This window comes from Hipposideros armiger, unplaced genomic scaffold (genome assembly GCF_001890085.2).
Source record: "Hipposideros armiger isolate ML-2016 unplaced genomic scaffold, ASM189008v1 scaffold_89, whole genome shotgun sequence".
Lineage (NCBI taxonomy): Eukaryota > Metazoa > Chordata > Mammalia > Chiroptera > Hipposideridae > Hipposideros > Hipposideros armiger.
The window spans coordinates 1,692,913-1,715,291 of NW_017731439.1; the positions used below are offsets into that span (position 1 = coordinate 1,692,913).

Here is a 22,379-nt window from a genome sequence, read left to right on the forward strand (position 1 = left end):
ATCCCCTCACCAGCCAGCAGCTATCAGTTGAAGCCCCTACTCTCACCAAGTGCCCTGGACTAGAGGTGTGAGGCCTGTCCCACCCGTTACCATGCAGTAATAGACCCACTAGCATTCTGCAATCCTTCCTACTTCTCTGGGGGCTTGTTCAGCAGCCCTCCCAACTCTGCCTTAAGAGGGGGAAGTGGGACCCAAGGCCCCTGGAATCTCACCTGTTCACTCTCAATTGATGTTAATTATTGACACACAACGTTCAGTTTCCAGTGTACATTACAGTGACTCAATATTTATACACATTATGAAACGATCCCCACGATGTCGTTGCAATCTGTCACCACACGTATTACATTATTGACTTTATCCCCTTTGCTGTACATGACACCCCCATGACTTATTTATAACTGGAAGTTTAAATCTCTTAATCCCCTTCACCTACTTTACCCGCTTAAGTTTATTGATTGGAAGACTCAATTCAAATGCTCTATGTATGCTACAAACAAAGCATTCCTAGAGGCCACCCATAGGGCCAGATGTGACCACAGGTCCAGGCCCATTGGTTGAGGACATGCATGACCTCGGTCTCTCCAATATGCAACTCCAAGAAAGTTTCTGATAGCTTCTTAAGAGCTAGAACCAGCCACAGGAAACATTGGCCATGGGTTGTCACCCCTTGTCTAACCCAAGATACATGATGCTGTCCCTCTCCAGTCACCAACCACTGGAGGGGCAACAAAGATTCCCAGTGCCAAGGAGATGCGGGAAGACAAGAAATGTTGGCATAGACAAACTGAAGGGCTTCATGCCATGAGGGAGAGAGATGAGAGACTCTGGGAAGACAGGTAGGTACACACCACAAGTCTCAGGAAGCAGGTTTCTGGGGTGGAAGTAAAGTCAAATTCCTTTTTTTGGCAGCTGGCTTCTTCTCTATCTTTAGTGCTGGATCATGAAATAAATTTCCTGTGTAAGCCCACTTAATGGATCAAACAGAATGAATATAATGCCATCATGGGCACTCGAAAGACAGAAGGCAAGTGTATGTGTAACCAAGCATTGAGAAGTGTCTCTAACACGCCATCAAAGCAATGTCTCATTGTTCTTTATATCCTAGACTCGCACACATAAGTAACAAGGCAAGTAACTGTCAGGGGAATAGTAGTCAGCTCCCCTGGAATTCAGGGGAGAAGGAAGGGCACTGCCCTGTAAGCTGAGGCATTCAGAAAAGGCTTCAGGCCTCTGAGATGAGCTGTTCTTGCAGAAAGAAGTAAAATAATAGGAAAAATGGTGAAAACAAAGATACCAAGAAGAGAGAGTATAAATACATTATGAGACAGTGAGAAGAGTGACAGCAGGGGAGGACTTGGGTTGAGGTGGGAGACAAGGCTGGGAGGCAACAGTGGAAGCAGAACCTTCACGAGGATGGACAGAGTCACTCGAGCCACTGTTCACAAGGCAGCAAAAGCACAGGCTGGGCTCCTACCAACTTGAATTACTTCATAATTGCTTCTTGTTTGATGCTAAGTATATAAAGTCTCTGACATGTGTGAAGAAAATGCAAGCTGCTGAACTGCAAGCATGGTGTATAGAAATTACATCTGAACATTTACATGCTTGTAGATGTATACACATCTGTAAAGGTACATATTCTAGATGTGTATACATCTATCAGTCAAGTTTACGTGCATGTAAGCAACAGAACTTCCTCTAATAGTAGAAGAAAGGAATTTACTAGAGGGATGAGGGGGATCTCACAGAATTGAAGGGAAGGCCAAAGTGTCAGGTCAGAAAGAAAAAGAATCAGGAAGATCCTATGGGTTTCACTGCAGAATCCACTTAAGTTGACGTGGAATGGAAACAGTCTAAATGCCTGTTCTAGCCTCTGGCTGCTCTGATTAACATGCAACAATCCAGGGGTCAGTCCAGTTGGTTTGGCTTTGTTCATGCACGCAGCTCTTGGCTGGGGGAAAGGAGGATACTTTATTTTACGTTTCTTCAAAGACTACCCAACAGGGGAGAAAGAATTCCTGAAAAGGAAATGCTACACCCAAAAGTAGGAGGTGAGCTGTTGGGCAGTTGGAGAACCTCAAACTTCCACATTAACTCTGGTCCCCTCTGGGGAGCAGGAACCTACAACATAGTCCTCTGGGATGGTGGGGATTTTTAACACTGTATGATGATTTGGTGAGTTTAATGCAAAAAATAACAAACAAAAAACCGCAAACAAATCTTTGCTCCAAATACACAGAAAAAAATAAGCAGACTACAAAAAGAGAAAACTAGATAGACAGACAGAGTATAAATAAACCTCCTTGAACCAGAAATCAAAATGATGCCACCTAGTGACCCTGGAGTGGGATGTAATGTCCCCAGTATCTTTACGGGTATTGATTACTAGGTACAATCATACACCCAGATTTAGATTGAGGTCCTGAAGCTCCTAAGGAAAATAACCACAAGACCATTGGAGGTTGGAAGAGGGAAGGAAAGTAACAGAAACATGATCTTGTATACCAAAACTCCAACATACAGGAGGAGACTCAGTATTAAGGAAGAGAGCCAATAAAATCAACAAAATCAGAACTGGAATTCATTCCAGAACAGCCTAAAAAGGATAAAATAAAATAGATAGAGAATGTTTAAAGAGATCAATGCAAGTTCCACTTCCATTAAAAAAAGAACTGTAAATTATTTAATAAAAATGGGGGGGGGAAGGAAATAAAATCAGATGGACATAATCAATTAGAAATCTTGGAGATGAAAAAGTTTAATATTTAAAATACAATAAACAGAGTAAGGTGGATATCGTGAAAGAGTTAAGTGAATTGGAAGACAATACGGAGGAAATCACCCAAAATGCAAGGCACACACGTCCACTTACATGTCTAATAGGCATTTCAAATGTTTTTAGCTAAAGAGCCCTATCTTCAAATCACATCTGTACTAGGAGAAATAAAATAGGTCAAAACACAGCCACTCTGGTAGAAGCGGAGGCGGTAGGACTGAGCTGTGTTATTAAATGAGCATTAGGTATAGCTTGGTGACCTTTCTATTGGTCTCTTGCACAACTGCTATGATCTTGCATTTTTAAAAACGTATTACTTCAGCTAAATAATGAACACGTTGCAGGTAGAAGCTGCTTTATTCTTCTACCCAAGCCCTCAATAAATATGTGATTTTGGTTATGTTTTAATCAATTACAATATGAGGTCTGACAATTAAGTTCGCAAACTCATCCTAGGAAAACGTGCTACATACCTCATTGCTGAATATCACTACAGTAACCTTCGAAGTACTCCCTTTGGGAAGCTATGCACCAATGCCACCCTTCAAAGCAATTTGGGAACTCTCTGGAATGGCCATCAGAGCTGTCATCATATTACCCTTGATGTCCTGAATATCATCAAAATGTCTTCCTTTCAATATTTCCTTTATCTTCGGGTAAAGAAAGCAGTGGGGGCAAGATCAGGTGTGTAGGGAGGGTGTTCCAATACAGTTGTTTACTGGCTAAAAACTCCCTCACAGACAGTGCCATGTGAGCTGGTGCATTGTCGTGATGCAAGGGCACACACTGTTTGCAAAACGTTCTGGTTGTTTTCCTCTAGCTTATTCATGCAGCCTTTTCAGCACTTCCAAATAGTAAACTTGGTTAACTGTTTGTCCAATTGGTACAAATTTATAATGAATAATCCCTCTGATAAAACAAAAAAGTTTAGCAACATTGTTTTGACTCTTGATTTGGACTGATGGAACTTTTTTGGTGGTGGAGAATTGGATGACTTCCATTGTGCACTTTGATGCTTTGTTTCAGGGTCATATTGGTACACCCATGTTTCATCACCAGTGATAACACAGCCCAAAACATCATCTTGCCTCTCCAAAAGGTCTTGGCAAACTCCAACTCTCCTTTGCTTTTGTTCATCCGTGAGCTCCTTTGGGACCATTTTTGCACACACCTTTCTCATGCCAACATTTTCAGGTAAGCTTTTCCTAACTGTTTCTCTATCCATGTTTACTTGATCTGTTATGCTTCTCAGTCAGCTGACGATTTTGATGCACAATTTGACAAGGTTTTGCAATGTTTTCATCAGTTCTGCTTGTTACTGGCTGCCTTGACCTCTCTTCATCAGTGACGCATTCTCTCCCCTCAGAAAAACATTTAATCCATTTGTACACTGTCATTTTCTTCATGGCATTATCCCCATAAACTTGGACTAGCATGTCCCTGATTTCACTTCCACTCTTACCAAGTTTAACAAAAATATGTAATGTTTGTTCATTGCTCTAATTCAAGCTCAGACATTCTCGCAACGACACACAAAAACATGCAACAATAATGAACGCCACTCAGCAAGACACCGCCACATGTCGACACAAACACAGCTGTGAGACACTGATATGCCAAGGTTATGAAACCTTACCGAGCTGTTTGTACAGTGCTGCCAATGTAAGCACACGGTGGCAAGTTTGTGACCTCAATTGTCAGACCTTGCATAATGAAATTCAGTTCAATCAAAAAATAAGGTTTACATTTTATATAGTGCATAGTTCTCTCATTATAGAAACATCAGTACTAAGGAGAACAGACTTTTTTTAAAGTATTTTTTCCATTCTATTAAAATAATATTTCTCCAAGGTTAACTCTATTATTCCATTATAGAACCAGAACTGTATTTAACAATGAGGTAGAATCAACTCAAGCAAGAAAAAGCACAAAATAATCCAAGTTAGGATTTTAAAAAACTAAATTTAAGAGCAGTAATTAATGAAGTAGTAAAAACAATGCTTTTTTGTTTTAAAGATATAGCTATTTGGCAATCTAATTAAGATTCTTTTATTATTCCTTTATTAATACTACTTTCTTCATTATTTTAAAATATTTTCATTTTAATGTCACTTCCATTTAAAATTAATAAACTTTCATATCTTACAAGGATGCAAAGCCTCTGACATTCAAATATCCTGTCCGTTGTCAGAATGGCACCTTCATTCTCCCTGACCACACCATTAACACTGCCCCGACCTCTGGCTTTACAAAGACTATGCCCCAAACGGGCTTCACAACCACCCAGACTCCCACCCCAACCTGTAAGGGCTCGAGAACTTCAGAAAGTCTTTGTTCCAATCCAAGATCTCTCTTCCTTATCTATAACACATACTCACATGTCTTAATCATATGCTTTCTTGCATTTTAAACATTTCAAGTCTATTTCTCAAACTATATAAACCCACTAAGAGTTTATATTTGAATGACTATCCATGCATGAACGCCAAAATAATGCAATATTTCTAATATACTTTGCTTTCTACCCAAAAAGTACATGATCCAAACCTGAAAACACAAGAGTAGATCAGTTGTATCAAAATCTAAATTAACAGGGCTCCACTGTCAACCTAGAGTACCAAACCAGTAATAATGTGACAAAATGCCGTGAAGCCGTGAAGAGAAACCACCGAGGCACGAAGGGCAACGATGATTCATCAGCGCTAATGGGACAGCCATCGCACAGGTCACACGAGTCCTATCCAAAAAAGCACTTCCTTCACTATCAGGCCACCAGCTGCGGGATTTAGGTGTACTGCCCCAGGAAGGGGCAGCCAGGCCTGGGGGTGGGGGTGGGGAAGAACATACCTTATTCCCATACTTGTCCCCGCTTATGCCCCATACTTGTCCTCATTCAGCATGAAGTAGAAAATTGCTTTATAGCAATCCATCAGATATATGTTCCCAACCAACCGAGGTGGAGTACTCCATGTGTAAACATGCAAACACACATGCACATGTGAGCACACACATATTCCAGACAACATGGCTACGCATGCCATACAAGTTGTATGTATACTGTGAAACAATCTGAATTAGGAAACTAGAATTGTTGCCACCACCATTTATTTATCTAGTTCATAACTAAGTATAGAGCACTACAGTAGTGTTAGAAATGCAAAGAAGTCCCTGCCCTTAAGGGGCTTACAGTCTTATTAGCAGGCACATGAGAAGTTGGACTCTAAGAAAGCACAAGCTAATAAATGCCACAAGAATTCAGAAGGCAGCGTACTTTAAGAACACAGCAAGTCACGAAACCCAGTTCTAGTCCCGACATGGTCAGTCAACTCTGGGTTTACTGCCTCAGCTGCAAAACGAAGTAGTGAGATTCAGAGGCTGTCTGCATTTGTGTGCATCATGATTCTGATCAAAAGGTGAGGAAAGTTTTATACAGTAGGTGGCACCTGAGCTGGACACTGAAGGGACAGAAGACATTTCAGACAAGGAAAGCAGGACTGAGGTAGGCATGAGCGTGGGGTTTGGAGGGGAGAGGACAAGCATCAGAAGGAACAACGGGAGTGAGGTAAAGGGCTGGCTGTGGTAGCCCTCAGGCACTAGCCACACAGAAATGAGCTACGTTCCTCACACCTACATCCAGTCAACAGTACATAATTCCAGAGGGGAGAAAATACCAGAGAAGAATGGCGGCGTTTTATCAACATTTCACTCAATTTCCAGAAAATATAAAATAATTCAACATTGTAGCTCTACATCAATAAACTGTTCCAATTGTCAAAATGTAAACCAATGCGCAGTCTACATTCTTAGTAAACATCACTAGATCTCTTAATTCAAAAGGATATTTGATATGTTATATTACCCCAATAATTTCAACATTCACTTTTCTACTATGTTCCATTCACTATGAAAATAGAGATGAGTAAGACAAGGTCTGTGCCCTTGAAGGGTCCGCATCCTGGTAGGTGAGACAAACAACTGTGCCTATCTAGAATGTGCTATGACGCATGGCATGACCAAGGTACAAACATACAGCTATGGAGTACAAAAGATGGATTCATCCCTTCTGCAGGAGTTTCGGCAAAGGCTCAGGGGAGAGAGGTCGATTGCTCAAGAAGAAATGAGTTTGGTAAGGAGGATGCATCTGTGGGAAGGAGGGCTTCTACGCAGAGGGCACGTGGCTACCTGTAGACAGCGAGCAGTGGAGGAGCTGGGCATGGCCAGGGCCTGGCACACACCAAGGGCAGCAACTAGTGATATGGAAGCCTGGACTTAGTCCTATAAAAATGGGGAGCCACACTGCTTGCTATGCTTTAATCATCTACTAACCCTGGTTTATAAGGTCAGGAGGAGACAGAAAAGTGAGCGGTGAGGTTCTACCTGCAGTCACTATAAGCTCTACTCAGCAAATTACACTGTTCAAGAAACCCCTCTCTCTCTGCTCCTCTTCCTCCCTTCCTTCTCTTTATGAATTGCAAGTTTTCAAAATGGAGCTGGAACTTGAAAGGCATAGAGGAGAGGAGCAAACAAACAGGGCTAGAAATACACACATTTGGCTAATCAAGTTACCATAAGGTAATGGTAATTGTATTGTACAAGGTCTGCAAACGAAGAAAACTAATTCTTTTTCAGTTTTCTAAAAGTACCTAATTCACACCAAAGTGTTGGAGAATTTCATTCAAGGTGGAAAAATATATAGAACCCTTGCAGAAGACTCCATTTCTGAAACTATTCTCTATTAAAAATCTGTGTTACAAACACAGTATCATACGATTTTAAAGCTTATCGTCACACAATTAAGATCTGACCAAAATTGCATTGCTTGGCTTAAAAAATAAAGATACAACATATTAATTCCAAGTCTTAGGTTCTCAGCTACTACCAAAATATGTCAATACATGACTAAACTGTTTAATGAAGAATATGCTGTAAAAGGTAGATGGAAATAATCCATCCCTTTAGCGCAGACAGTAAATTCCAATTTCTCATATTATAGAATCAATTCTACAAAAGTAAAACCTTGACATTTCATTTTATAATGATGAAAATAAACCTGTGTATTTTATTTAACATTCATTCTTAAATTACAGTTATGCCAAAACAATCTGCTTCTAATGAAAGAAACCTTAGCATAACCCTAAAAACATGCATATACATTTAGTAGGATCATCTATATTTCTAAATAAATTACATGCATGATATACATTAACCAATAAAGAATACCAATATGAGAATTCAGGACATTTATTTTTCTGCATGGAGATTTAATTACTATATAACACACACACACACACATACACACACACCCATAAAGCAACGGTGTGTAATAGGTAGTGAGAGAGACTTAAAATAAGCATATTTAAAATGCCTATGAACAGGCTTTTTTTTTTTTTTTTAGGCAACAAAATATTTTCAGTCCTTGACACCTTCTCACACTCACCTAGCACCACAGATGCAAGGACTTAAGTAAACGTGTACAATCTCATGCTTAAAACCTAAAGCATGCACTGAATAGAATTTATACATAATGATCTACTAAGTATGCAATACATACTTCTGCTAATATTTTATACATTAAATTGCCCTGCAGCATTTTGAAATTTTAACATTTATGCAAAACAACTTTTGAAAGACTCATGAAACAAGTTTTCAAGGATCACCTCAAGGCTGTTTACACAGGCATTGGTTTGATTAAGTGGGAAAATGGCAGCAGCCTCAAGGTTCATACTGAATGAAAATGGTTTATGTGCATGTCAATCCATGTAAAAAATACACATATACACAGATGGCACAAAGATTTGTGCAGTTGGAATCACCAGTGCAAATGCATGCATTTGAGGTACTTATTTTTCCATGGTCAGGTATAATTATGCATAGTCATGTTCCTCAAGTGCTAAATATTTCAGACCTGATTGAATGAAAAGATGTAAGAAGTGTAAATATGAGATATTTATACAGTTAATTTCAAAGTGCTATGCTTTTCATGAACATTTGTTTAACATTTATACATTTATATATTTAGTTTAAAATATTTACCAATCGATAAATTTTCTCATTGTAATGAGACTGACTGGTAATTATACCTGGCCAATTGATTTAAATAGCATACTTGAAATTTTAGCAAGAACTGTAGTGAAACAGTAAAATACTTCATTATTGCTTAACTGGATTGAGAAACCTAAAAGGCATAGACAAACAATGCTCTACAATGAAAAGTGAATACCCAGAAGAGTAGTGCATGCCCCCAAGTGAGTGGCCTCTGCCCAATAAAAACTAAGCACTCTCCACATTATCGATGCCATTGGCATCCATGTGAATATCAGGCTCCCCACACAAAGATGAGGAAACAAAGCGGCTAACAGTGGGACACAAACAGCTTTTAAGCTCTGGCAATTCTTGCTTCAGGCGTTCCAACTGCTCCACTTGGAATATATTTGGCTGTTCAGGCATCCAATCATATATCCTATGATGAAAGAAACACAAAACACATAAAATAGGATAATTTTATGGTTTATTTAAGACCTGACTTAACCTTTTTAGAAGACTGTTTACAAAATGTGTAGAACATCCATATTACAAGTGTCCTCTTTTCAAAAAAGATGTAAGCATCAGTTCTACTTTAAAATGCTTCTCTTCTCCTAGTCTTTCCAACAGTCCAGAATAACAGCATTTCCTTTTGTACCCCTGATGCAAAAGAGCTGATGGGAAAGCAATTGAATCAAAAAAGGAAATCTGTCGTTTACTAGTGATTTTTCAAGAAGCTTCTCTCCAAGTCAATCAATTGGCAACGCCTTATTTTATAGATGGGAAGGTATTTAGAGCAGAGCTGGAATTCATACCTAGTTCTGACTTCAAAGCGCGAAAGATCAAGATGAGAAGAACTGCTCACCAGTGTGAGAATTATCCTAAAGCTGTGTGGTGCTGGCAGATGTACTGAGAGTCAAAAGCACAGAAAAAGCCCCATGTGATGATGGCAGCACTGGCGATGCAAATCAGCAGGGAAAGGATGGCCTTTCATGGCTTTATGTGAAAGCCAGGCAACTTATATGAGGTACTACAAAAGAATCTTTATGACATCACAGTAGGGAAGAATTTCTTAAACAAGATAAAAATATGTACTGACTATTAAATATTTGACTATATTAAAACAAAGGCTTTCTGAGGGCTGGCCGAGTGGCTCAGTTGGTTACAAACTCACTTGAGTGTGAGCTCTGAGCGATAGGGTTGCCAGTTCGATTCCCGGCTTGAGCTGGCTCAGCTAAAAACAAAAGAAAATGAAACAAAACAACAAAAAAAAGGCTTTCTGTTAAAGAAATATATATAAAAGATAAAAAGGGACTGAACAGAGCATCTGATTTTACTCTCTCCCTATATCCTGTTAAAAATAAAGCAAAGGGATTTAGGGGAAAGCAAAAAAATTCATGCATATGGGAAAAACCAGAGACAAGCAACAAAGTTTTGGAAGCTGGAGAATAGATGGATAAGTAATAAAGTATTTCAGTTAGCAGAATAGAAAAGGCCAAATCACAAGCCAGTAGAAGAACAAATGAAAAGGGTGAGTTAAAAGCAGCACCAAATTTCTCTAGAACTGGGAGTGAAATGGAGAAGGGTTAAAACAGGGAGGGTGGGGTGAAGGTTTTGAGCAACAGTAAGCAACTCCCTTCCCCCCAGGTGGCCGACTAGGAAGCTACCCCTCCCCCACCATGACCGAGGTTGTTTTGAGAATTAAACAGGAAGTCACTTGTTATGGAGACCAGGTGAGGGTTGGGGCATTTTACAAAACCACCATCAGCACCAGGGGAATTAGAGACAGTTCATACACATAACCAGTGTTACACAGAGATATGGCCTCCTTTTCCCACCCCTCTTCCCTCACTTGATTCCCAGAGCCCTGGCAGCCAGACCTGGATCCTCTGGGTAGTTCATATGAATTCTGTTATGAGCACTCTCCGCAGCCAAAAAGTAAAGTTCTAAACCTAATGACATCAGAGGTTGACCAAACAGGCCACTCCGATCATTCCACAGTGAAATCAAAGTTAACACACTCAGAGCTTCCAACAAGCTTTTTAGATTCCAATTGCTTATCAGGAGAAGCAGCCAAGGATTTCCAAACAGCTGAGGAAAGCTTCTAACATGTACGATAGTGAGCAAAAGAGAAGAAAATTCCAAACGAAGAAACAAGAAGTCCTTAATGCCTTCAGAGAAATAGTACTTTCACTGAATGAAAACAGGATCTTACATATACAGAAAAAGAGCACTAAAAGAAAAAATGACAGTTTTTGGAAATTAAAAACAATAGCAGATGTGAAAACCTCAATAGAGTGGGTGGAAGATGAGGTTGAGGAAATCTTTCAAAGTGGAGCAAAAAGACAAAGATAGAAAATAGGAGAAAAGATAAGAGTTAGAAATCTGGTCCAAGAGTGTATAATAAGCAAACAAAAGGATTTCTATAAAGAAAAAACCAAACAAACAAACAAACACAGAAAAATGGAAGGGACAAAAATCAAAGAAATAATTCATGAAAATTTTCACATCTTCAAGGACATATATCAACAGACTGAAGGAGCTATGAAGTGCCCAGCACAATGGGTGAAACCAGACCCCAGACCCATCTCTGAAATTTTAGAACACTGGTGACAAAAAGACAACTCTCTTCTCCAAGCTTCCAGACAGGAAACAGAAATCACATGTGAGGGAAATAGGAAATAACATGGTTTCTCACTCAACAGAGAAACGCTTTTAAAATTCTAAAGAAAAATGATTTCTGACATGGAATTTTATGCCCAGTCACAAGACTTATCTCTGTGTGCACTGGGTTGCAACAGAAAATGCATTTCTAACCGGGTTGAGGTCAAAAAGGTTTGAAAGTAATTGCCCCAGAGAAACTTTACACATGTATTCTAAGAGACCTGGTCAACAATGTTTACAGCAAATGCTATAAGAGCAAACATTTGGTTAACTACCCAAATGTTCTCAAATAGTAGGATAAATCACGGTAGAAACATACAGCCATGAATATTATACAGCCATAAAGATGAACAGATCGTAGCTACATGCACCAAAGTACAAATAAAGATTAAAGCCATGCAAAACTAAATGGTACGTTCAGCAACAAAAATAAGAATTTAAAAAAAATTTAAGGAGAATAATTACTGTTTTAATAAGCAGTTAAACCTGAGGGAGATTGGGCAATGAGCTGGAAGAGGCACACGGGGGACTTCAAAATCTAATGATAGTGTTCTTTAAACGTGGGTGTCTGATACTGTATTTTTTTTTAATTATTTGAGCAAGTAATTTTTTTCATAAAAATAAGGGACATTGCCCAATTTATTCTGAGGCAAGTATTCTCTGTATACCAAAATCAAACCATTAGAGAAAGGTAAATTAAAGGCTATGTTATTATTATAAATGCAGAAATGCCAAATATCAGCAAATCAAACGTACCAGTTTATATATCACAAAACCATGATGAAATGGAAATCTACTGTATATTAATACCTTTGTAAAAGAAGAGAACAAATTAGTTTTTGACAAACTAAAATACCCATCCTCATCATAAGGCTCCCCAATATAAAATGAATCAAAGGCTCTGAATCACTAATCATTCAAACCTTCCATATAATGTCAAAATTTGATAATGAAAAAATTATAGCATAAGCACATTAAATACCAGAAGAAACAGCTAAAAAAATTAGGGCACAGGAACTCAGCTAGAGATTATGAAAGGGATAGGTATATGGGACAGCTGGTTTTTATGGCAAGCCTCATAGAGCTATTTAAATTTTGAGATATATGTATATATTATACATATATATAATATACACACACACATATGTAATTATGCATAGATATATATGTACTTCTTTGATTAAAACTAACATAAAACTTTCAAGGGTAAAAACCAACTCTAACACAATCCACCTCACCTGTCACCAGACTCTGGCAGAAGCCCAGTGTTGGGCATCTCCTCCAAATCCTACACACCTTCAACACAGTTCTATCTGATTCACGCTCTAGCCTCAGCCTAAAACACAAATCCAGTCAAAGCAAACTTAACCACACCAAAAGTCCATCTCAATGCTTCCTCTTTATTCTTACTGACCCCAGGCCAGGAAGAACTCACTTTCTTTATGGCCTTTTATATCCCATAGCATCTTCCTGTTCTCCATTACATGGCAGTATTTGGCTCCAACCAAGTAAGGCCCTTGAGATAAAGTATGTGCCTAAAATTTGTAAGCCCTACAAAGTCACACACAGTATAAACTCACAATACATTTTCTTGCCTGAAAATATTTGCAATCATTCCTTCTTCTTCCTCAAAAAAAGAAATATTCTTCAAAAATCTGCTAAAGCCAACACTTTTTTCAAATTGTTAATTTAAAATTTCAATTTTCCTTTAATCAGTTGGAAATTGTCTATTAAAAAGAGCTATGAACCACGTGGCTTATTGCAAAATTAACCAAATAGTTAAGAAGGATGGCAGGCATTATTTGGGCTGCAATTTTGAAACCAGATTTATTCAGACAAAATAGTAAAAAAAAAAAAAAAGTGATATAACTTTATAGGACAAAGAGTAATATGAATTAAATCCAAGGAAAGTATTTTTTAAAGCAGGCCTGGTAAGAATTTCATCACTTACTCTTTGCATGATGCTGCTCAAGTATTAGCAAGTAGAGTAATGACATCCCTTTCAACCCCCAAATTCCTTTACACTAAGCAACTTTTTCATCTCTCAGGCTAGTGGCTCACAAACTTATATCATAAATACCCAGGGAGATTATAAAATAAGAAATGAAAAAGATTTGATCAATAAATACAGAGAGTGCTAAAAAAAAGTATACACATTTTAAGAAAGGAAAACTGTATTAAAATTGTAATACTCAATATACACCAGTAATAAAAGATGAATACAAGTCACGTCTGACTTCTGCAACAATAAGAGGTGCTCAAAGTGGTTACCATCAGCGTCCAGACACTTCTGATTACAGTGAACCACTGCTTGAACAACGCTGACCAAAGTGTCACTATATACAAAAATGTATATAGATGATACATTTTTTTGGTACTCTGGTAGTTGAGCTGCTACTCTGTATCACACATTGTTTTAACCTCTAGAGATACAAAACAGGCAAAGAATCTTGCACTCATGGAGCTTATGCTTATGTGGATGTACTGGGGGTGGGGGAAGTCAGGCAGAAAATAAACAAGTAAAATATTATATGTGTATGGATATAGCAGATGGTGGTAAATGCTATGGAGAAAAGACAGGAAGTGCACTGTGAGCAGAAGTTGTTATTTGAATTAGGATATTCAGGGAAGGCTTTACTGAGAAGTTGACATTGTAGGAGAGGTAAGGGCCTGGAATTTTAATCTAAGTGACACAGAAAACAGTGGGAGGGTTTAGGCTCCCTCTGGCTGCTGTGCTGAGGACAGAATACAGGAAGGCATGGGTGGAGGCATTTGCCAGTGAGCAGGCTATTTCAACAACCCACATGAGAAATTAAGCAGCTTAAGGGAGAGTGACAAAAGTAAACATGGTGAGTCCACAGATTCAGGATATATTTGAAGATGGAATAAATGAGATTCTGTGTGACTGGATTTGGGATATCAGATAAAGAACAGAGTTGTGAAAGACTCCCAGGATTTGGCCTGAGAAACTGGAAAGACAGAGCTGTCATTTATGCTGAAATCGGGAACAACAGGTATTAATAAATGGATATAAAAATTTAGAGGTCAGGGGAAAGGTATGGAGATATAAAAATTTAGGAATATATAAAGGTATGAAAAACCACAGAATTGGATGAGATCACCAAGAAAGTGGTATAGATCACCAAGAAGAGGTCTGGGCAGACAGCCGCCCCTACCCCCAAGATGCTTTAGTACATATGGCTTAGGGCCCAGTCACCTTCCCAAGTGACTGTGTTGTATTCCAAAGTTTACAAAATTCCACTGACAAATGTTAAGATAAACTTCAAGCTGAACAATAGAATTTTAACTTTACTAAGTTTAAATATTGTAATTTTATATGAAAGCTAATTTTTTCCTAACCGTCCATGAAAATTTTTCATGAAAAACAAATACCTATCATAAATTAGACCATTAACTCCAAATTCCTTCAATTTCTTCCTGTTTTCGGGATCATTGGTATCATCACCCCAGCAGAATATGACTAGTCCCTTAGCTTTTGCCTCTTGAATGTAGGATGGGTTTCTGAGCAGGTCTTCACTATGTGCATTTATCCCCTAAAGGAAGAAAAATAAGTTATTCATGAAAAAATAACTACTCCAAAGTAGAGTAGGCAGGGAAAGAAAATGTTAAAATTACACAACTTATTTTATCAAACAAGTTTATAGTCTAACCATTTTAGATGATTCATAAAATCCATTCAGAAAATTAAACTATAAAACTTACTTATTAACCTAGGCCTACAAGAAAATATGTATTTTTTTGTTCATGTAACTGTTTTTCATTCTGAGATCTAATACTCTCATTTTTCAGAACTATCTGCTTGTTATATATAGGTCAAAACTAACCAATTAGATGTGTAACGTAACATGACACTTTACTACTGCCCTAAAACATTTTTTAAAAAATTGAAACATAACTTACCAGCAGATTTTCAAACTGTGCAAAGCTCATTGCAATAGCGGTTGTCCGAGATCTGAGGTCCATAAGTTCAGGGTAAATATCAGACTTGCCTTGAGTCAAAAATAATATGGGATATTTATTCTGCTTTTGTCGAACCCTAAAAACGACAATTTAAACAATACTTTTCATTGGGGAGATAATTATAACATACAGTATTTTGAAACTTTAGTAAATACTACATATATGAAGAAAACTAACACCAAAAAAGCACAATCACATTACTGATATAACCACCATTAATACATGCATATTGCCTTTCAGTCAAAAAAGACAAAATTTAATTATTCTACACAAGCGCTAAAATACTCTCAGAAATGGGAAACAAGAAAGCCCTTGGGGCTTACAATTTGGTAAGGAAGATGTTACACGCAAACACAGGGCATAAGGTGCTAAGACGCAGTGGGTGTGGAGTTCACAGGAGTAGAGGGCATCCCAGCAGATACTGCTGAAGGGATGTACATAACCTGACCTAGAGGACAAATCAAGGGTGAAGTCTGGGCACTTCCCCATTCAACCGTAATCTTTGTACCCTAAGTCCTAGCTACAATCTAAGAGTATCGGAGAAAAAAAAAATGAATACTCACATTGTGCAAATATCTGCATCAAATGAAGAAAACACTATTCTTCTCTTCCCAGAATTTTCTAAGACAGTTTTTAAAATGATATCCAAAAACAGATTCATGTCAAAATATGTTGATAAGTTACCATCCCATATTCCATCCTATGTGGAAGAAATAAATAGGAAAACGAAAGCCGTTACATACCCTAGAATCACAGTGCTAGAAAAAAAATCTTGAGAAATCTAATCCAGTTCTTATTTTACAGATGAGAAAAGCAAAGGACTAAAAAGATGAAGTGACTTGCCCAAGGCCACACAGCTACTTTTGACAGTGCAGGTATCAAAATTCAGGTATAGACACACTTATACACAACATACAATTATACCATCAATAGACTTTTGCTTTAATAAGTTAACAAAATAAAAGCTAAAACTCTGGAAATTTACAATCTACTATAACTTTTAAAATATTATAAACTCTTGATAAACTATAGGGCAAAAGGACTCTACTTCATTGGCTCATTATTAAAAAAACCGTGGTAATTATGAATTACCAGTTAAAAATCTCATTCTTTGGGTCTTAGGCATATGAAATACTCTCAACAAATAATAAAAATAATTCTCTAAATATAGCTAAAATACCAAGAATGCCACTGATATTCAAAGATTAAATATTATAAATACTAGTGATTAAAATAAATCTAAAAGCTCAGATAATTAAAAATAACTTATTAGGAAAACCTGGTTAAGCACTTACTATGTTAACCAGGACCAGCTTATTATAAATGGTTACTTAGAAGGCATGTTTTGAGGGCAATTATAGATTATTCTAACCAAAACAAATTCTGGGATATTGTTCCAATTGCCTAATCACAATACCTGAATTAACTACTTCCAATGCCCCCCCCATCCCAACTAACCCTCGTATTATGTGCATCTCATCCATTTACACATATCCCCAGCTGATACATAGTTGATTGTATCCCTTGACTGGAATGTAAGTTCCAGGAAGGCAAGGCATTATTCTATTTTGTTTCACTACTTGACCCCAGGACCGAGAAAATGCTTGGTCCATAGCAGCTGTTCAATATATTGGGTTGTCAGAAACGTCATGACATATTTTTTCTGTTTTTCGTTGCAAAAATGCCTCATGACTTTTCTGATAACCCAATATAGAAATCGTTGAACAAAAGAATGACTAAATCTGGGAGTCATTTAAAACACATTTGCAGAGATTTCTTTTCCTGGTTAATTATTACTAGCTACTGTCACTTATAGAAAACTGCTTAGGAAATTATTTAAAATATATGTTTAGATGGAAAATCAGAAAACAAAAACTAATCAGTTATCGAGTTCTGACTGTTCAGAGTTCTCACTCTTCACTTTATAAGTATGCCCAGAAACCACCCATATAAATGTGCACGTAAGACACATATAAATGGAAATTTCTACTATAATACATTCATCACTACTTTTAAGTACTCACATATTAGTATAAGTATAAAATATGCTTTATTAGATAGGTCTAACAAGCACTGTGCTTGCTGGAAGAAGCCACAGTAAGTTTTCAGTTTCACTTATTCCATTAAAACAAAGAGATAGGAATGAATGCGTTTAAAGAAACTGAACGGGGGGTGGGCAGTGGGGAAGGAGAAGAATGCATTACATAGAGAGTTACTTACCTTTTGTTGGCAGATCCACTTTATTTCTATGTTAAACCCTACATCTTCTGGCAAAGACTCTAAAACCTAGAGTTTTGTTTGTTGGTGGTAAATTTGGGTTTGTTTTTGGTGAGATGAATGGTACAATAAGAGAAAAAATGAAGGGGGTCAGCGAGAGGATGAAAAAAAAGGGAAAAAAGAAAACAAAATTATTACAAAAAGCAATCTATAAGAAAACATATCACTCGTAAGAATAAAATCTTGTGCCTTCAGCATAAACATTATCTTTTCTCATACTCAAACTGACAACTGGGTTGATTAAGCTTAAATAAGATAGTCAAAGAAATCTAACAGCAAAAACAGTAGTCTAGGCACTGTGATAACTGATCACTACTACTACAAAGATGGATCCTTACCCTAAAATCATTTTCACCATTACTACTGGACATCCAAAGTGAGCTGTAATAAGTTAGGCAACCTCATGGATCTAAGAAGACATTTATCATGTTTTCTGAATTTCATTCTGTTATGTCAATCTATTACACCAAGACACGGTTATATGAAAAACCATGATTTCTATCTTGTTTTGAAGGTGGTGTCACTTAACAAATACCATGCTGTATGTAACTCCTTGAAAAGATGTTATTGCCAAATGAAAGATTATACCAAGGCTCATAAATAAATAATGCTATAAGTATATAAATGAACAAATAATATGATGTCAACTTATCTAAACTACCTAGACACTTTGCGGTAAGACCATTTTGGCAACATAACAAGAAAATCAAATTGAAAATATGAAGCCTGGTTATTAACCTACAAAGAGCAGACTTGTTTAGTCTTTAAACATGAAGGCCAGGGAAATATATAAACATACTCAGGGCAAAATCAATTTGAAACAGACTGTTTTTAACTTCAATTTATTTCAAAAGTTTAAAAATCATTTAACATGTATAATATATATGATATTTGATTGGATAACAGCATACTAACAGAACAATATAATTTTAAGAACATAGTCTGGGTGTCTGGTGACCTGGGATCTACTGCTGAGTCTATACTAACCAGCTGCACGAATTATAGTGATGGCAAAGTGAGTGAATAAATGAGTATGTGTGTTTAAGTTATTTGGCTAAGGAAATGTTGTCAAACCAACTGTTTTTCTGATCTATGAAATCACAAGTCTAGGAATCATGAGATTTCTAAGAACGAAATGATTCAGTATTTTGGACTAGAAGGAATGACTACTTAGCTAGCTTCATTAATACGTGAAAAATTGTTCAAATCATGTATTTTAAATGCACTAGGACAATGCCCATTTTAGGAGCTCTCTTGTAGAATATTTTTTGTAGGGTGGATGATATAATCATGATAAACTGAAATGACCTATTTTTGCCTAGAAAATCTACTGTACCTGACATCACCAGAAAAAGGCAATGAAGAAGAGTAGGTTAGGAAATGGAGCCAGTTGGAACAAAAGTCAAGATGAGTGTCTGGTGTCCATCTAGGCTTGCCTGATGCTGTCAAAGGGATTCTGGTTTGAATTTTGTCTACTTTTTAAATCTTCATTCTAGTTTTTGTTATACTTTTTCAGAGTGAATTCTTGAAATTTGTGTCTCATTTTAAGTAACCAGGATACTTAATTTCTTTGGAGAATCTCATTTTTCTCCAAAAGCTATGAACAGTTTAAAATATTGTAAAAATGCCTCCCACCATCGCAGCTTCCTCTCCCACACCCTTTTCTGTGCCCTCTCCTTCCTGTTTATATACAGAAATATGTGCATTTGCTAATTCATATCAAATTAACCCATGGAGGTGGGAATTTTTATTCATTTAAGCAGATAAGTTACTCTTTTAAAAAAAAAGTAGCATAGACATACCACATAAAAATGTATGTTCTCTGAAAAGCATTAAAGATGACAAGTTTATGTTAATGTCGTCTTTGACACAAACTTTTTAGTGCCCATTTAAGAGACCAAAATTAATTATTCAGATATAACAGAATTAATGAGATAACCTTGCCCTAGTTTTCCTAAGGAACTTACCATCCTAAGAGAAGGAAAGGGCTGATTTTCAGAAAAAGAATTTTCTTCTTCAATCACAGAGTCTGAAATTTTAAATTACAAAAACTTAGTAGATAAAATACTATTTTATCACTAAGATCTTTTCCTAAATTCTTTGGGCAAAAAAAGAGATGCTGAAGTAATTACGAGATCCTTTCATATGTAGTATTTTTTTTTGAAGGCACTTCTATGTATTACTTTTAACCATTAAGCCCCCATTTTTGAAGTAAGCATCCTTTATAAAGACTAGTTTGCAACATTTCATAGAAGCAACACAGTTTGTGGCCCCAAAAGTAATTATTTTCTTATAAAAGTTGTAATACTACTTTTCAAAAAGTAGCCATAACCAGTAATTTGTTATTTCTTTATGTAAATAAGAGCTATGCTACCTTGCTAAGACTTCTATTTGAAATATCAAAATCGGCTCAAAAGTTAGAAATTAAGAGAATCTATAGCTATTAATGTTACCATTTGGTTACCATTACCATTTAAATAAAAAGAAATTACATCTCGGGACATATAAGAATTTTTTTCCAAGAGAAATAAAATTAACTATCAAGCTTTTCTTTCCTTAAAAAATTCCCATGTATTACAAATTCAAAGAAAATCACGTAAAATTCTCTAGTTGAATAAATTAAAGGTAAAATTCATTTTACTATGAACAGTCATGAACTATAAGCCTATTAAGTCATATGTATGCTCTGGAAATAATCTGGAGTCTTCAAGCACTTTACAATTTCTTCACAAAGGCATCCCAACTATCCTGTTATCACAATTGCAGATGTATATCTAGTGAGGACCCACTATATACAGAGTACTGTAAATGTCTTGGGGAATATAGAAACATTTTTCCCATCCTTCTTCAACTAGGTTTACATTCTAGTTGAAGAGACAGGACACATAAAAAAATAAAGGGTTAAAAAAAATGATACACTAAGCCTCAAATAATCACACGGGCTAGTAAGTTCCATGGGAGTAGAAAGTAAAGTGGAATTACAAAGGGATTTTGTAGGCAGGACAAGCTTTGAGGAAACTGAGGCACAGAGTAGTTAAGCAAAGTAACCTGCCCAAGGTCACAACTGATCAATGTTAGAGCTGCATTCAAACTCCTGGTTCTGGAGCCAGATTCTAAGCTTGCTATATACAGTCTCTACTTTGTAATGATAAAGATGTTGGAAAGATTGGTAGGTACACAATTATAAAACACTTTGAGCATCAAGCTAAGAAAACTCCTAAAACAAAAAAATCATGGTTACTACACACATGACATCTATGCATTTGAAGATTAATATACAATATGTTAAAGCCTTCATGTCTACAAATTACATTTGGATAGCCCAGTATTATATCATTAAAATGACCAGAGTATGTTAAAATGGATAAGGAAATACCATATATATGCTAACTATGAAATGAAAACTGTTTCCATATTGGTACATACCTTTCACATCTTTAGATTTTAGTGCAGTCACATGAGTGAGCTAGAAAACACACACAAAATGCAATCATTAAAAAAAAAGCCTTAGTTTATAAAGAAGTGATTAACAGAACTGTAACTTGAAAAGCCAGCAAGTTAGATAAAACTATAAAATGTGGAATTGTAAGTTCAATAAGAATAAACACTAGTGACGGCATGTATTTTACATGTTCATACATACACATAAGATCATGATCAAACGTCCAAGTAGGGAAGAAGAATATAAAAATTCTTAAGTTAGGAAACTGTTTATACTCAATCATTTATTTAGGTTATCTAACGGGAATAGGAAGAAGGATCATGTAAAACTACATGGTATAACAAAATATACAAAGATCTCAGATAGTAACATAAGTATAAAACCAACAATAACATAAAAGGCCAATTGTAAAATAGTGACAGTTATAAAAAAAAGTGCTAAAGCAGACCAGAAGCAACCTAAGATTATGCATGGGAAGGGCTGGCTAGCCCCTATGGCCTCCAAAGACTTATGGCCTAGCCCCATTGGTATGCAAAAACCAATGGGGTCCACGGAAACTGTTAAGAGAAGACAGATGGATTAGCACAAACCCATTCCTCCTAACAGAACAGAAAACCAAAGCATATGCTCTGCGCATACTGAATATACCATCATCTCCATGTGCAAAAAGAACATTACCACACAGACAAGTACAAAGAATCTTAAAACTAAAAGATAATTTACATTTTATACTATTATTATTACCTTTAACAACTGGAGTTGGTCAAATGTTAATTCCTTTACTGGAATTTCAAATAATTCAACTGGATCAGATTCAAATTTCTAAAAAGAAAATAAAGAGAAAAACAGACCTCAAATTGTTAATGAATGTTTGTTTACCTTATACCAGTGGGTCTCAACCTTCCTAATGCCGTGACCCCTTAATACAGTTCCTTATGTTGTAGTGACCCCCAACCATAAAATTATTTTCGTTGCTACTCTATAACTGTAATTTTGCTACTGTTAATAATCGTAATGCAGGGCCGGCCGAGTGGCGCAATGGTTGAGAACTGGCTTGGGACGCCAGAGGGCCCCGGTTCGGATCCCACATGTGAGTGTCAGTGACGCTGCCCTCCACAGCTAAGATGCTGAACAACAGCTCAACCTGGAGCTGGGCTGCCATGAGTTGCCGGTGACGGTGTAGGCTGCAGCCCCTGTGGCAGTGGGTTGCCATGG

General features: G+C 36.9%; 1 protein-coding gene across 4 annotated transcripts in view; it reads right to left on the bottom strand.

Moving 5' to 3' along the window:
- Positions 1–5,867: 5,867 nt before the first annotated feature.
- Positions 5,868–22,379, bottom strand: part of GPCPD1 (glycerophosphocholine phosphodiesterase 1) — a 52,225-nt gene continuing 35,713 nt past the window's right edge. For 3 of the 4 annotated variants that reach the window (XM_019644600.1, XM_019644601.1, XM_019644602.1), the window contains exons 13-20: positions 21,909–21,986; positions 21,149–21,188; positions 19,690–19,751; positions 17,666–17,731; positions 16,009–16,145; positions 15,386–15,521; positions 14,858–15,018; positions 5,868–9,239 (exon numbers count right to left, since the gene is read on the bottom strand). In XM_019644600.1, coding sequence (XP_019500145.1) covers positions 9,050–9,239; positions 14,858–15,018; positions 15,386–15,521; positions 16,009–16,145; positions 17,666–17,731; positions 19,690–19,751; positions 21,149–21,188; positions 21,909–21,986 — 870 coding nt within the window. In that variant the 3' untranslated portion in view covers positions 5,868–9,049. Of the gene's footprint in view, positions 9,240–12,220; positions 12,275–14,857; positions 15,019–15,385; positions 15,522–16,008; positions 16,146–17,665; positions 17,732–19,689; positions 19,752–21,148; positions 21,189–21,908; positions 21,987–22,379 lie in introns of all 4 variants that reach the window. The other variant, XM_019644603.1, reaches the window with a different exon arrangement.